This window comes from Puntigrus tetrazona, chromosome 20 (assembly GCF_018831695.1).
Source record: "Puntigrus tetrazona isolate hp1 chromosome 20, ASM1883169v1, whole genome shotgun sequence".
Taxonomy (NCBI): domain Eukaryota; kingdom Metazoa; phylum Chordata; class Actinopteri; order Cypriniformes; family Cyprinidae; genus Puntigrus; species Puntigrus tetrazona.
Genome location: NC_056718.1, coordinates 5,834,332 through 5,852,253, shown reverse-complemented (window position 1 = coordinate 5,852,253; position 17,922 = coordinate 5,834,332). Strand labels below are relative to the sequence as shown.

General features: G+C 36.1%; 1 protein-coding gene across 2 annotated transcripts in view; it reads right to left on the bottom strand.

Annotated features, from left to right (window-relative positions):
* The window catches only part of lpgat1 (lysophosphatidylglycerol acyltransferase 1), a 23,617-nt gene extending 5,822 nt beyond the window's left edge, over positions 1 to 17,795 (bottom strand). For both annotated transcript variants that reach the window (XR_006247230.1, XM_043219598.1), the window contains exons 1-6: positions 17,234 to 17,795; positions 15,796 to 16,048; positions 7,772 to 7,890; positions 7,537 to 7,632; positions 7,145 to 7,421; positions 3,395 to 3,521 (exon numbers count right to left, since the gene is read on the bottom strand). Coding sequence is in view for 1 of the 2 variants with exons in the window: in XM_043219598.1 (XP_043075533.1) it covers positions 3,395 to 3,521; positions 7,145 to 7,421; positions 7,537 to 7,632; positions 7,772 to 7,890; positions 15,796 to 16,033 (857 nt within the window). In the remaining variant the exon portion in view is untranslated. The remainder of the gene's footprint in view (positions 1 to 3,394; positions 3,522 to 7,144; positions 7,422 to 7,536; positions 7,633 to 7,771; positions 7,891 to 15,795; positions 16,049 to 17,233) is intronic.
* Positions 17,796 to 17,922: the final 127 nt, after the last annotated feature.

Below are 17,922 nucleotides of genomic sequence, written 5' to 3'. Positions count from 1 at the left end.
CTCTTTAATTTTAAAGTAACTACGGGGTGTTGGGTTTGCATTGTGTAGCTTATCCAAAAGCCTTATTCCAATGCCAAACGAGGCACCAGAAATAAAGCTTCTTCCACGAAGAACATTTAAGATCCGTGGAACGTCTTCAACGCACAAAAGGTTCTTTACAGAAAATGGCATCGCTGTGAAAAGTCCCACACGAAGCCTTTACGTTTTTGAAGCGCACTGAAACATTTCTATCAGTTCATAATTTCAAATCACTGTATCACCCACACGGCTGTGAACAGAAAGTGCCCATAACCACCTCGCGTCAGACCAAACCAAGTGTGACAGGAAAAACAAGTGCCTACGGAGAGTTCGTTTTGTTTTAGGCCATTTCAAAAGTCAGTCGGTATTAAATCAGACTCGAGTCTGCGATACAGCTTCTCCTAGATTCACTGTCGCTCTCGGCCCTCCTCTAGCCAGACAATGTCAAAAAACAGAGTGTGAAAAAGAGCATCAGTGCCCGTTTAACAGGAAACGTTGAGTTATTGGTAGGTCATTGTTCAAGTTCAGATGTGATTCAGTTTTGTCTTTTGATGGATGTCTTTCTACCCCCTAACAAAATCACCTGTGTATTCATTTTTGTCTGTCAACAATTAACTCTGTTCTTTTCCTTAACCCTATAAAACCCACTGTATCATATTTTCCAGCAAATTTTTATGGCCTCTAAATTAGCAATAAGCCATCTGATGTTCACAGAGATATCAAAAACTTTACCAAATTGCAGGAGAGATCAGAATAAAATAGAGGCGTTTTCTTTTTTCTTCTTCAAGTATGAGCTCCACAATTTTTCTATATGAGAAATTAAATGCATCAAACATAATACTCGATCAAAAATTAAGTAACCTTTTCTGGCTATTATTCTACATGTCAGACATAAGGAAAATATATAAAGAAATAAAAATAGTGCTGTGAAAAGTTTAATCACATCCGAAATAACTTTGTTTACATGCGTGCACCGTGTATATTTATTATGAATATATAAACACACACACACATTAAATATTTTATAAATATATAAATTTTCTTGCCTTTATGTTATATACAAATATATTTAAGTAACATTTTCCATAAAAACACACACACATATGTTTGTATTTATATATACACACATTATAAATATACACAGCGTACGTGCATATGTAAACAAAAACTTATTTTGGATGCGATTAATCGTGATTAATTGTTTGACAGCACAAAAAACGGAAAGCAAGTGACCAACAAAGCATACCTGTCAACCAAGATCACGTGGCATTCCATACATTTAAATATTAACCACAGCGACTGTATTTTTTGCATTACGTATTTTCATCAACTCGACACTTTTGTTTTTTTGTTTGCCTCCGAGGCCTTTTCAGGGCAGGTGTGGGGATAAAACTGATGAGCACGTAAACGGTGAGGCGCTCATAAATCACAGCAGTGCCGTCTGGACTGAATCAGCAAACACCGCACAGCGGAATAAAAGACAGTTTGCATGGAGGCGTAAAAATATATATATATATAAATAAAAATAAAAAAAATCTAAGGCAGTTTGTTGACCCAGTATGATCATCCACCCACCTGGCACTAAATTCACAAAGGGCTTAAACTCAGTTTCACAGCGAGGGTTCGGAAATGGGGAGTAACACATGGAAGGAGATTACGAATCATTCCCCATCATTTTCATCATCTCTTGTACTCGTTTAACCTTTCTTAGTTAAAAGTGCGGTGGCTAAGGGTGTCAAAATATATCGCCATGCAAACTGCGGATAGCAACAAGAAGTACTGTGGTTCACCAAAATAAGTTTACAGTTAGGATCAAATATGATATTGGCTCATCAAGTATGGTAAAGCCAGGGGGTCAGACATATGAGATTTCATGATTATTAATTATTAATATACGTAAGGGAAAAAACGGATGGGAAAAGTATTCTTCAAATGCATGCAAAAAGTCTGAAATCATTTGTGATATAGAATTATTCACGGTACTTTGACGTGACCACTACAACAATATCGATAATAATGTGTCACATTACCAAATACCAGCACATGTCAAATGCAAGCGAAAATGCTCCGCAACCGACACAATAAAAGTAGGGCTGGGCAATAAAACAATAATGATAATTATCTTTGAACCGTGCCAGACGGACCATTTATCCACTCAAAGCTCAAAGTTCAGGCGGCAGCGCAGCACGAGTACTACAGCAGATCCGTTTACTCGCTGATATAAACAGCACTGCTGGATCAATCTGAACTAGTTTAAAGCTGGATGAAATAACGCTGACAACGGGAGAAACACTGAGCCCATGTCCGAGTTAACGTTTATAGGTGAATAAGACAGAAACTGAATGTGTGTCAGTATTATTCTTCGACAGCAGCCTAGAAATACCCCCTTCTGTCTGGTCTGCTTTAACAAAGATTCATCTGTATTTAACTTATGGAGTAATTGTTATTGTGTTGTTTTACACTTAATTATTACATTTCTGTTACTGTCTTTATATAGCCTATATTATACGCTATAGGCTGTTCATATATGCTCGTAATTTGAAACTTTGCTTGTAAAATGATCTGTGACTCAAAATCAGTAGAATGAATTACTAAATAAATTACTACTACTGTGGTTTTCATGATCCGAATGTATGCTACTTTGGATGAACAATGGTTAATGTATTTTTTTTTTTTCATTTCCATCTGCACCTCCACTTAAGCAACAGGCAACAAAAACTAAAATAATGAAAAATACGGTCAAAAATGCAAATCTATTAACCTTTTTAGATTTGTGATCATGCTGCCTATTTGTAATTGTAAAAATATTACGCTATTTGATATTAACCATATGGAATGATATAAATATATACATTTCCTGCCCCCAAATTCTGAATTCTATGATTATAAAATGCATTTTAATAGACTGAATCATACAGTGAAAGAACACATACTGTAAATCTTACCAACTAGACTTCATCACATAATGAAAGCATGCACTCTGTATTTACATTTAGTAGACACTTTTAGTAAGATTTTTTTTTTTTGTGATACACTTAATAAATGTCAAATCACACACAATTAAATAATTACGATATTTTTGCAAATTACATAAATCACGCACCCCTACCCCTAATGACCAGAGATATATATATATATATATGGTCATTTTTAAGACCCCCTTCTTAACGCGTGTATTAGAAAACATAACGAGCCTATATTTGATCATTGTTTAGCATAATTTCTTCAGTCTCCTCCCTCAACAACAAGCTCCACCTCAGCCTCACACCCACCTTCTGTCATCAACTAGACTTATCGATATATATTCGCAAGGAGAATTTTCAACGGTATAACAAACAAAATATTGCCCAACACCGTATCACAGAACAATTCTTACCTGTAATGTACATGTGTTACTGTTGGATCTCTGTAACCAAAAATCCATGTTTGAATGTCCATGGGTTTTGCATTTGGGTAGGCTATGGTCACATCTATTACCCACTGTAGTCCTTTTGCTTTGTTACCTGAAGGTTGGCAGAAACAGAGACTTGAGTCAGAGAAAAAGCTGCACCAATGTTAACTTCAAGGTCAATTCACTTCAATAAACGAAATGAAAAAGCGCTATTCATACTCTTCCCATCAAAACCGTACTTGATAGCAATCAAGCTTCAGAAAATAGAGTACGGGTCATGCAGGCCTATATTATGCTTTTGTGTTTGTGTCTAATATCTTTTTTGTTCCACAGGAGTCAGTCAGTCAGTTGTTTTCACACACTGCAACTAGATTTTATATTTTGACAAACTAAGTGCACAATTTTGGTGTGAATGACTACAATTCTCATCATGAACTAAAAAAAGGACTAATTTAAGAATTCCAAATGTGCAAAATATTTTTTCCTAGTCATTACAACTATTCATTGTGTTGTCTGAACAACGAGTCAGTCTTAAGAAAGCTCTGTGTAATTATGGTCCGCCAGACACCGATTAGACATGTTTCTTAGGAGACGTTCAAATAAGATGTGTTCATGTGTTCAAAAACAGCTGTATGGGGAACAACAGAATGGAACAGAACATACGGTTGTTAAAGTTGAACTGTATTTAACTTGACACATTGTCTGTAAAATGGTGTGGGATGTCTAAGATAAAATCCATCCAAAACAACAGCCTGAGAACTTATGCTACCCTCTGTCTACATTGAAGAAATAGCACATTTATTATAAAAATAAATGCATAAAAATTACTAAATAAAAACATAAAATGTCTAACAAATCTAACATATAAACATATAATAATAAAAATAAATAAATAAAAACACACACACACACACACACATATATATATACATATATATATATATATATATATATATATATATATATATATATATATATATATATATATATATATATATATATATATATGTATATATATATACATATACACATATATATACATATAAATATTTATATAAATATATATACTATATGTATGTAAATATTTTCAAATTATATACTGTATAAATAAATGCATAAAGAATAGAGAGTGGATTCTACATAAAAAAGCTACTATAGCTATAGCCAAAAGAAATTCTATATATATAATATAAATATATAAATAATATATATATATATATATATATATATATATGGGACATTAGGGATAAGTGTTGTGTTTATGTATGTATAATGGGAATACGGCTCACTCAAAGTGATTTAAAAAGTGAAGTGAACTTGAAATGTGTTGACGGTGGGAGATTTATTGGCTTGGCTGAACAGTGTTGTGCACTGACGGTGCTTAAAATATATCCATTTTAGAGCAAGAACTTCTAGAGAGAGGAGCCACTGCTTAAAATACGGGCAGAAAAAAAAAGAAAACCGAACTAAAACCAGTAACTGCGCTTCCTTTAATCTCCTCAATCTCTAAAATAGTTGTTTGTTGATTCAGTTAACATCATACTGTACTTACAAATCTCAAAGAGGAATTATTCAAATGAAGATGTGCATTCTGCACATAAAAATATGCATCTGTGTGGGCATGTCCTCTGATGCGTTCTGAGAGACTGTGATGGTTGTCTCCACATATTTACTGAGAGACAATACTAGCAGCTTATTATCTTGCTTAACCAGCCTTAGTGTTTCTTTGTTTTGAATCCATGCCTGTCAGAACGCGACATCTCCATTAGTTAACCCAATAACAGCAAGCCCACCATTAAGCAGAGCAAATATATGCGCTGCATAAGTGGTGTGAGGAGACAAAATGGAAGATCCACCCAACAAGGAAGTTCAAAATGTACTAGGTGTGGTGGGGAAATATTGACACAGTATAGTATTACAATACACTTCTGTCAAAAGTCCAAGCCAATGCACTGAAGTAGCAGTATTTGATGATATTTTTATTTCTTACTAAAAAAAAACCCAACAACATACGAATTCTGTTATTTACTAACCCTGATGTCTTTCTAAACCGGTATGCATTTGTTTCTTCAATATAACTGCTTATTTATATGCACATTACTAGCATATTAGCTGATTATTAGCCCTTTTAAAGCACATTTTAATGCCTTATTCTGCATATTTTACATCCTTTAAACACACCCCATACCTAAACATAACTACTACAACCTTGCAATTAATAATAAGACAATTAAGAGTTTATTACCTTTTGATTAACAGCGAAAAGGTGTTCTCTTAAGAGTTAGTTTTATCAGTACAATAAAAGTCCACGGTTGTTTACTTGTAATATTTAATCAGTCCAATCAAATTAAAGAAAACAAATCACCACAAAATACTTTATTTTTGGATGCTGAACCATCCCATAAGCTTTCCAGACGTTATGACAATGACAGATATTTGCCCTGAAATTGAATAATGTGCAGCTTTGGGGCAGTAAATGGTTTGAAAATATTTTATATTGTTATTGTTTGAATTTTATAAACTGGCATTAACATTTGTTTAAAAAAACTAAAAATTGGAAAATATTTTAAGCTTGCACTTTGACTATTTTAGATTCTAGGTCTGGAACAAACAATTATTTAAATATCTGATTAACTGATAATTATTCTATTGTTTTTTGTTTTGTTTTTTAATCGGTCAATTCATCCTTTAGTTATCTTACTAATACATAGTAACATAACTTCTGCCATCAATCTTGCAATGTTTTATATTCCAAAAACAACAAAATAAATGGCCAAGAATTAAAAGTAATCTATCAATAACACAAAAGTCCATTATGTTTCAAATTTAATGTGAGAGTCTTGAAATGTTTTTGTTTCATTCAGCAAGTTTATATGACATGGTGGACAAAGAGACTGATTGGTGCAAAGAGATTGATTGACAGGCGACCCGACCGATCATAACACTGAAAACTCTGAGAGCTCTGTCTGACAGCTACGGCCATTACCTAACAATAAAGTAATTTTTTTACCTATTAGATTGTGTTTTATTAACGTCAATTACTACTCCAATGCTAATGTTTGTTGTACAGTGTGAAACCACTATACTCTCAGGAGCCACAGCTGTATCTCTTCTAGCCCTAACCACAAAGACAGGAACTTCACTGGACATTAAAGAGCCGCAAAAAGGTATTTATTGTTTGAATTTCTTAAAAAATTACACAATTTGAAAGCCGAGAGTCCTGAGAGCAGAAGTAACTCTTGTCTGTCAGTGTGTTGTCGCGTCTTCTCTTTGCTCTGTGATGTGTAGTGCGAGAGCGGCAGTGTTTGGTGGAGATAGTAACTAAGGAGGGCAGGTCTTTGCAGTCAAATAACCATCCAGTGTGGTTCTATTAATAACGTGCATGTTTTGAGGGTTGAGCTCGCAAGTCTGAGTCCTGAAAATGTGTCATTTCGGTAACAGAATTAGGTTTTTAAGTCAAAAGCAAAATGCCGTATGATTCACAACAGTATTAAGGGACACAGCCATACTATCCATTAGCATCCGCTCTAGGGAGTATTGTTGTCTGCGAGACATGTCAAGGGATTGGTGGTGAAAGCAAACAATGCAAAACATCCACATACGCACAATGTCATTACATAGTTTTGTTCCTGGTAAATACAACAGTACAGATATTACTCACGTACCCACGGTATACCATTTGGTGATTCGTATACAGATCTGTTTATATATAAATGAGTTGATTATGCTCCTTACTTTGACCTGGTGGGCTTCCTTCTGTTCCCAAGATGCCGTTTTCCTGCTGAGGTCCCAAGGTCTTCAGGATAATCTGTGTGGCCCCCAGCCGTGGCAGTGTTACGTGAGTCAAGTAAGGCAAGTCATTCTTTTTGGCAAAGGACTGACTTGTCTCTCGCCTCTTTCTTAGGAAGCCGCCCTCAGGAAACAGCACGATCCATTTCCTGTCTCTGCTGTAGTAATACTTGTCTAGATGATCCTTCAGGTAAACTAGCTGCATTTCTCGATGTGCTTTGCCCTGTTGGTAATGACATATCAACAAAGGCTATTTTTTCCCCTTGCGCTAAAAACCACTTAGAATATCAACTTGCGTTACAAACGTCTACATTTTCATTTAAGCCAACAGCTCTTACCTGTCTGATGAAGAAATCTCCATGAATCAGGGACACAACCCCAAAATTGGTATATTTAAAAACATGGTCCATCAACCACAACATCTTTCGTACAACCTGGATAAGAACATGAGAATTCGTTTTGTTGTCTGACTGCGATCGGAAATATTATCGAAGTGATATCAGCCTGTATTCAATGAACAATTCCCAACTATGAAAGCACTATTGGTCTCAACCAAGACAGAGGTGGGCTTACCGTGCCCTTGTCCTGCAAGCACATCATTAGGGTGCACACGTCTCCTGTAGACTGATGGTTGACTATGACCATGGCTTCATCTTCAGACATTGGTCTCACATCGTCACCCCATTCTGTCACTGAAAAAATAAAGCATACATTACTCTCATCAGAAAGCTTCTATTTAGTTTACTAGCGATAAAGACATGTCAAAAAACCCAAAAAGAGTCACAGTAAAAAGACTTTTTTCAGTGAAATGTATTTTCAATCAGAGTATGAAGAATAAACAAATCGTGCAGCCAACGGTGAAAACGATTGCACAGAATTGCCTTCTGCAACAAAAATACATTACAGTCAAAATGATTCACAAACTACACAAAAAATGAGTGAGAAATATACATAATGCAGCATAAAAAAAATCTCATTCAGATATGATTAAAGTTATTCAACATTTAAGAACGATAGTTATTTTTGCCACAGACGGCAGTCTCCGTCTTTGAGGGTTAAAGTAAAACATTCTCAAGTAACATTTATTATTATCCAAGTTGAAAACTGGTTAGTTGTCTAATATTTTTGTGGAAACATGATATACGTGATTTAATAGAAAGATTCATGATTGAATAGAAAGTTCATACAATACAAGTCTTTTGCTGAAAGATTATAAATCTCAAAAAACAAATAAACAATAAAAATAATAACAACAACATTTTACAGACCCCCACAACATTACACCACTGTTTAAAAATATAACAATTTTTAAACAAAACCGTGTAAATTTTAACAGTTAACAGTCTAAATATGTTTCTGTATGACACATTTATCATGAAGTCGTATTGTGTTTATTAGGATTATATGTTAGTCATTAAATCGCAATTCTGTATCAACATTTCAGAACCTTGTATCGATACTTTATTTATTCACTGGTGCATTTATATAATGTCATACGGACCAAAAAAAGAAAAAGGTTGTGAGGCTGATATTTTCCAGTGCAATCAGAACCACTTCTAGAAGTCACAAGAGGCTGAAACTGACCCTAATGTTAATCCCTATCATGTACACGCAATCGCAATCCAATTATAATATCATGTACTGGACTGTGATTTATGTAGTGTGTATCATATATCATGAGGTACATGCTGATATCAATAATGTGTCTGTTGTAGAGCACGTTTTTGGCTTCCGATACCTGAGATTCATTATACGGATTAACGATCTGATTGAATTGAAATAAAGAGCTTAATTACCTTATAAACGTATGCATCCATGTAATGCATCTGTGTTGCTACTTCAAAGTCAACTTTACATTTGAAACGTAATTTGATGTTGTAAAAACGCAGAAAATGAGCGTTAATTTCTATTTATGATACTTTCTAATCACTTTAGTGTCAAATGTAGAGAGACTGATTGTAAAGGCATTCTGCCCTTTGTTAATAAGTTGGTGTGAGCCACCACAGTCATTTAAACGTACAAAATGACAATTAAAATAACACTGTATTTAGGTTTATGGAAACAACAGTTATGGGGAATATGATACTAACATGAACCGTTAATGAAACATGGAAACTACTCGAGAAACGAATGAATATCAAACTTTCCTGCAATTCCTTTCCAGCTAACATTGCATTGCATGTAGCATGCTCGTACATTTAGTGCTTTTTCAACCCAAAAAGAAAGACTAACTTAAAGTTTTGAAAATAATAAGTGAATAACGACACCGACATTAAGCCTGTGAACAGATACTGAATCGGGACAGCGCGTTTTTTCACTCTTTACTTAAACTGCATCTGTCAGAACTCCAAATCGTGGATGTTTTTCAGGCTCTCTCTCCATGCTGCTAGCGTGATTACCCGAGAACAGAGCATGCTGTCACACACTGCAAAAATAAAAAAAAAATAAAAAATTGCCAATAGCACAAATCATAAGTCAGATCAGGCCAATTGTCACTGATACCCATTCTAGAAATGTATTCAATATCGACGTCGATACCCGATACAAATATCAGATAGGAGCACCCCAAATGTGTTGGTAATATCGTTCTGCCTACTCTTAAGATATCTAATTAATCTTTAAAAGAAAATATTGGCAACCGCTTAATTAAAAAAAAATAAAAAATCCACCAAAATACGTAACAACACGAATGCAAGTAATGAGTTAATGAAAGACACAAGACGCAGTTGCACAAGAGGTTGTAAATCTCCCCTCTGTTACCGCTGTACTTTGCCCTTGATAGTGAGTTTAAACAACCCTACGAAGAGCAGGAAAGCCAACGGATCTCTACGAGAGGTCATGCTGAGTCACGGCACGGCTCACGGCCTCTGCTGTTACCAGCAAGTCAAAGACCACAAACAAAATAAACCATTACAGCTCCTTTAACGTATCAAAGCTCAGGGGTTGAGGGCACCTGACACGACAGTTACGGGCACCCACATTTGCTAAAAGATACCACCAGACTTTCTATCAACAAAGAGTATTTGCTTACAGACTTCAGGACAACAAGCGAGGCTGCTACGATTTCAGACCGGGACATTCTAGATCGCAATACCCTGTAAACAGCTGTGAGAATGATCCCCGACTGCTTCTGTGAGGAGAATGATTAAGAGATACAACAAAGCACGTTGTAGCTAGTCCATTGTTAATAGTGTAGCTATGTATGAAATGTGGAGAGAATGTTTGGTCCGCACGCAAAAATTCCAGATTGTGTGAATTCATATTGAAATGACTGAATTTGACAATAGGCAAAAAAACAAAGAAATAAATGAGGATAATAATAATAGACAAACAGTGACGTTTGACAGGTCAAGGGTGCTTTACACGTAATAATAATAAAAATAAATAAATAAATAAATAATAATAATAATAATAATAATAATAATAATAATAATAAATTAACTCTTAATAGGGTTGTCAGTTTAACATGTTAAATGTAATTAATTATGTGAAAAAAATTGTGTGATTAAAATATCCACCCCAGACCTCTACATCTTACATCTTACTAAATGCTTATGTGTAATAAATTGTGTGTTAAATTAAATTATTTCTTTCTTGAGAAAGAAAAGAAAGTTATTGAGAAAGAAATTTGCATAATCTACATGATATTTTCTCATCTAACACAACAAAAGCTTTAAAATGATCTTGTGTGTGAGTGTGTTTTCATTTTTCACAGCCAAATTAAGTTTAAATTAATTCAAATTAATTTTAGTCGATTGACATGCCCTAGTTATTCAGACTCTAGAACTCTATTACTATAGAATTAAACATAACGAAGCATATAATCAGTCATTTAAGCAGAATACGTTTGTTTTACACATATTCTTTTCAAAATTAATAATTGCAATTGCAATAACTATACTGTTACAAAATAAATTCTTGTTTTGGTCATAAAATTTAAAATTTAGAAATAAATTAATTCAAGCTTTAAAGATTTTTTTTAATAAAAATTAAATGCATGGCTGACCTCTCTGTTACCAAATTGAAAATAAGGAGTAAAAAAAGTGTCCAAGTCAAAAGATTGCCGTTTCATTACCGTTTTACTCTTTACATATCTACCAATCAGAAAACAGTTTTCCATCCATTTGACGATATTGTCTGCCATTTATTAACACTTAAATCGATTACACCCCAAGCTGCTGCTTCATGAAAAGCTCAGCAATATGTCATTCAGGAGCAAAACTTGGCCCTTAGACAGATCGAGCCAATGAGCTGCATCAGGTCCCTCATAATCTCATTTACAACCAGTGACTACAAAACTCAAATGAACAAAGTCAAAACAAACACACAAACCAGAAAGGACATCTTGAGCCTGCTGTAATTCTCTCATATCAGCGAAACGATTTAGAAATCTGCTTTTTAGAGAACAATACACGATATCCCTCCCAGTGTTTTGCATGTAAAACAGGATCCTGGTCATAGAGACCTTGTGGGGAAAACTCATGCAAAGGCAATGCAAAGCAGCTTTTCCTTCCTTGTTAACTATGAGATCATCAATTACGTTAGATATATAGGAGACGAAATACATAAAACGTCAGACAGAGCGGAGAGAGAACTTCAGTTGTATCTCGCTTCCCCCAAATGCTACGTGACATCATGCCCATCTATTTAAGCACTGCATTCTTATCTTGCCCATGTGACCTGCGCTGCTATTTGCAGATGTCATTCCCAATCACAAAATGTCAATTGCAGTAGTGGTTAGTTTGACTTTGCTCAACCATTTTCTAGCACGAGTTCCTATTCATTGCATGCAACTGTATCAGTCGGTGGTTCATGGTCTCCATTCCAGCTATGAATCGTGCCACTGCTCATTTACATAAAGCTGCTCGCAATGCCAGCGGTCACTGTCACCCGTGTCACTCCAAACTGGTAAAACATAATGACAATAAGTGACTTCAGGTCTTTGTGTTGCTGTTAATCATTATTTGAAAGCCACTTCAAGGAACAGTTCACGCAAAAAAAAGCCACATTCTTTCATTGTGTCTTTTATCTCGACATAGGCACGTTTTCCCATTGGTTTTCCATCCAAGCATCAGGGATGTCCAAACTTTTTTTTTTTTGTTACATGGGGCCAGAGTCAATGATTTGGACACACCGGGGGGCCGGATGCCTCACACACACACACACACACACGGTTGCAGTGATTTTGCCAAGTAAGACATGATCCTGCATCAACATTACTGTCCAAAAACATAGGCTTACCCCAATCCCTACCCCTAAACCTAACCCTATCTATAATTTATTCCTGCAATCAGTGGAAAATGGTAGCGGATTAAAAAGGTTATAGATGCACCTAACCGATATTATAAGCCTAAAACAGAAGAATGATCCCTCAATGCTGATTGGTTGATTGGGATGTTGATCCAGGAACATGTAGCACTTGGTGAAATCATGAATATCTATGATTTAGAAAAGACATCTTAATAAAAAGTAGCCTATAACAACTGAAAATGCATTTCAAAGCAAATCATATACAAGTTCACATTAGCAATAGCTTGAGTTGTGTTGAGGATGTAACAATATTACAGCCACCTAGTTTTTAATAACTATAATATCTAGCATGACTTTAGTCTATACGTACATATTTTGAACAAATGCACAAAACTTAAAAATATCTGTAATTTGGTCTATATTTGATTTCTCCTTTACGTGACATTCAATATGCAGTTTCTATTATATTCTATAATACATTTTCGATATGAATATACTGGCACAGTTAGAGTTACCACAGTAAAGCCAATGTAAACGTTGGTGATTTGTGAACTGAAAAGTATTCTAACTGTAATCTAAAATTTTGAATGATAAAACAAAGAAAATAAACACTCAACGTCAATGTCGTATCGTTTAACACTGTTATTCAAGCCATGTCCCTAATCTGTGTATTTTTTTTCCCAAGTAGCCTATGGAACATATTTTCTGCCTCATTCTGTGACAAAAAGCTACATCAGATCACAAAAGGACGCATTTGACTGGTATTGTGGAGTGAAACAGTTATAATGATCTCTCTTGTTGGACAACAGGTTTATGAATGCGAATATGAGGCAAGTGCAGCTTTAGGCATTTTAATTGAAGCGTGTTTAGTTTAGCTAGTTAAAGAAAGGCTATCTGCTGCCGTCAGAGCAAGTGCTCCTCAGATGCTCTTATGTCCCAACTTGTGTTTTTAAGTGGGAACGTCAAAACAACACGCACACTCGTGATACTACAAAGATGTGTTGAATTTGTCGTTAAGGCACGGCATCGGAAACCACGTTCTCGCACGTAAACGCACTTGAGCTCGCGCTGAGCTTTCATTGGCCCATGCGGCGAGCTTCAAACAAGTTCTGCTTTTGCTGTGTTCACGAATTCAGCAATATTTTCGGTCAATCGACCTAATTATTTCCTCGTTTCACAAAATGTTGGTAATACAATTTAAGTAAAAAAATATATATTTTCAGTGGAACACAAAAGTAGAACTGGATCATTAAATGATTCGTTTGAGACAGTTTTTTTTTTTTTACCAGCTAATAGGGTTCAGAATTCTAATCGAATCAGCTGTACTCACAAAACAATTTTTGAGTTAAGAACTGACCCTTAAACTCTTTTCAGATTTTCAGTAAATAACCGCCTAAATTTTCATCAGTATCTCATATACTATGAAGAACAATGCACAAGTAGTACGAAAAAACGGTATGATACTTTGAATGGTGATTGAAATGACTAAAAAAAAAAACGGCACTGAATGAACATAACTTAAAAATTACTAAACATTCATTTGAGTTACGCGTTTCTTTTTAGGCACGTGATATCTGATCTTTGTGCTCTCTTTAAACAGGAAGCAGTCAAGCAGGTAAAGTGACACACAGATTTGACCTCTGCCACACACATTTATCTCCACCTGCTTCATCTGGTCATTACCACGTCTTATCAGCGTGGTGAGGCATCTTGTGTAAAACATCATTTGCAACCCTTATTATCATCAAGAGTTTGGAGAAATACATATTTTCCTGTGTGTCTTTTTAGGGTTGAAGGACAGCCTCCGAACTGGAGATGCCGTCCATGTGACTCCCGACTCAAACGAGCAGGTTTTCAAAAGGAAAACCACCATTAATTATTCAACACTCTTGTTGCTTTCCAAACACTGCTCATCCCAATTTGAGCATTTAGTGAGTATTTAGCTCACAGCTTAGCGTAACCCAAAATTGTAGGCAATTCTCATGCTGTTGCTGTGACAAGACAAATTAAAATAAAACTGAATTTGATTTGGTGTGCTCTTGAATTCAAAAATAATCTTCTACCACCAGATTCAACCGTACGGTTAAAGCATGCCAAACATACTCCAAAAATGACAACAAAGAATTAAGGAATTGGTCTTAAATTTGGTAAACATGATGATCTACTCCAACTGTGAATGCGAAAGTGACTGTGAATGTCTAACCAAAACTTACATTTAAGAAATCCAACTTTATCAAATATATAAACACAACCAATTCAATTAAGCACCTATTAGACAGTAATCTAATCAGCAAAATAATGGTCCTTCTATGAAGCATGACGGCTTCTCTGTGAACATCAGAGACCTGCTTAGAAGAAATAGTTATATTCCCAATTTAAGTTGCAGTTGCAAAAACAGTGTTTCATTGGGCCAGTTTGGTTATTTTCAGACAGTTCAAAAAAAAGTTATATTCTAAACTTTATTTGTGTCTTCCTAATGCATTCTTAATAATTTAGGTAGACAAAAAATTGTGATCAAAATCTGCACACATGACAAAATCTATTAAAATAAGTGTTGAACAAATACAGCATGTCAAAATGTGATACATAGCTAAATCTACCTTTATCTGTCATCTTGCAAAAAGCTGACAAACCGTCTTATCTGTCTTCTTGATCGTCTGACAGTCCCAGCCCTTGTACTTCCATCACGGTCCACATAATATGTCTCAAGCTTTCTCTGTACAATCAACACCCTAGGTACTCTTAGTACCAGTATGCAAAAAATTTAATTGCCCATGAAGTGCTGGTGAGTAAGCAGACAGCGTATCATCTCCTGTAGATCCAACTAGCCATAAATTCAAATCATAAACCCAAAATCTCTTTCTAATGAAAGAGTCAAATCCAAATCAATACTTGTAACAAACTACACATAAAGCAATATGGGCAACACTTCCAGTCTCTAATTAATGATGATGTGGATTTGTTAAAAGAGATGTGAGGTAAACAGAGAACTCCCATGAGGATCCCGCTGTATAATATTGTCCAAATACACTCTATTAAAGCAAAAATACACAGAATAACAGCTTAATCAAACTTGTTTCCCAATGAAAATAAAGAAATCAATCCAAACACGGGAAACCCTAGAGTGTGGGAGTCAATAAAGATGAAATACAGTCTATAGATCTGCACTCAGCAGTCAAATTTTGGCGCCACTCAATGATATACTGGAGATGCTGATTGAAGTCTAGTGCTCTGTGTGGCTTACTTGGAAAAGGTTGTTTTACACGGTCCAGCAGAAAAAAAATTAACATTTAGGGCTTTGCATTGGCATTTGGAAAGTCAGAAAAGAAAGGAAAATCTCGCCTCACCTGTGTAACCTGCACACCAACCCCAAGACGCCACCATCGCCAGTAACCACCTGAACATGACCCCTTCGATGTACCAGAACGTGGGGGCATCTAGAAGTCTTAAGGGCTGCAGGACTATCAGGTAGAGGCAGTAGGACGGGATCGCCACACAGTTATTGACAAACATGAAGGAGAAACGGAGCAGCGACTTCATTAAGATCCAGAACAATTTGCGGGCCGTGTCCAGATGGGGAGCCATACTGTACTGTCCTGCCTGCAAAAAAACGAAAGAACAATTAAACAATTAAATCTCAATACTGATGTGATGCATGCTTAAATCAAACCAGCGAACACAAAAGACAAAAAAAAATAGACTCAACGTACAGAGATGCGTCTTACGCTTGAGAACTGATTTGCTAACAGACACTCAGGTAACCACAGATATAAATGTGCCGGTTCATACTGACACCCTTTAAGCCCGTTAGACTTTGATATCTGTGGTTCAAGCAAAACAAACAAAGAAAAACTTTGGTTCAAATTAAATAGTGTCTTTCCTGATAAGAATGTTAAGGAGCTACTTCAGGTTAACCAAAGAAACCAAGAATGCCATGCTTAATCCTGTATTTGTCCTGTGTGAATGTATGATATAAAAATGAACATGTACTAAATGACGTTAAAAATGATGAGGAATATAATTAGTCATACTATAAAATTAATAACTATGATGTTTATTATAATAATAAATATTCCGTTTAACGGAATATACAGGATCTAATTACGTTTAATACACTTCAATTCAGTTATACGAGTTTGCACGACTTTCATTCATTTGTTTTAAGGACAACCAGAGTAAAAATCCTTTGAATGAAGGCGAAATGTTTAAAATGAAATGTTGAACAGAGAGCTAACGCGGCTAGCATGCTACATACAGTTTTAAGTGCTGCTTTAACGGCACTGGCCATTCATACCAAAACGTGTATATTTTTCTAACAATTTGTGTGTAGATATACAAATGAATAAATAAAACATAATATTGTACACAATCATTGTTGGTAAATAAAGCAGAAAGTGTCTGTGCTGGCGCTGCTGTGTTAGCATGCTAAGCTAATACGAGCAAACCCCGGTCATAATTCAGTTTAACGGTCACATCATTATATGATTATTTATTCCTCAAATGATCTCTTTGTTTGAGTGGTTGTTTCATTAGTTGTGCATTTTCATATTTATATAATCCCCGGCTGTCTGTCCTTCATACAAAGTGGCCGGTGTCTGGCTGATTCGGTGATTTAATGAGATTTGGACTAAAGTCCTTGACGGATCCGTTACCCACCAGAGACGAACCGGATCAGAACAGCGATCCAGATCTAAGAAAACGCTTCGACGGTTCAAATGACATCGATGATCTGAAACGATCTCATATTATTAATCCTCTAATCTTCACGTGAAGGTGTTTTCTCACCGTGCTAACGCGCAGCCCGCTGGTGAAGCTGCAGATGGGCTCGGACGGTTCGGTTCGGTCACATGTAGCGGATGGAGATGATCGGTGAACCCGAGAGCTTTAGGTCGTCTGCTCCACGGCTTGACTCGGTTCCGAGAGTCGGTGTCCTGATCGGATGCATGCGCTTCAGTTACACACGCGCATGTTTCTGGAGTCACGCAGCCGAACCTCTGGATCGCACACAGCACACGCTTGAGATCAGACTCGTAAACCCATCTTTCCGCTCCGGATGAGGCGTGTCGTGTCGGGCATGCATTCACTGGGCCTCTCCTCCGGGATGAGGATGAGGAGGAGGAGGATGATGATGATGATCTTTGGCTCCGTTATTCTGGACCTCCCACAGGCCGCGGGCACGCGCACCGGTACCGGCCCAGATCTGTTGCTGAAGAAACTAAATGTGTAATATTGAGAAATAATCTCCCGTTTTTGGAAGCGTGGGAAACTAGTGTACACACAGTAGACTCGCTTCAGAATAAAACAAGCGTAAAAAAAAGATACCGAATCCAAACCGCACGCGAAAAACAAAATGAAACCAAATAATATTCAGGTGTTTTTGGCAGCGTTCCGCCGTAGCTGTATTTAGAAAAAGTTGGTAAACTGTGACCCCCAGTGGGCAATTCAAAAATTCCAAAAACTATGTCTAAACTAAA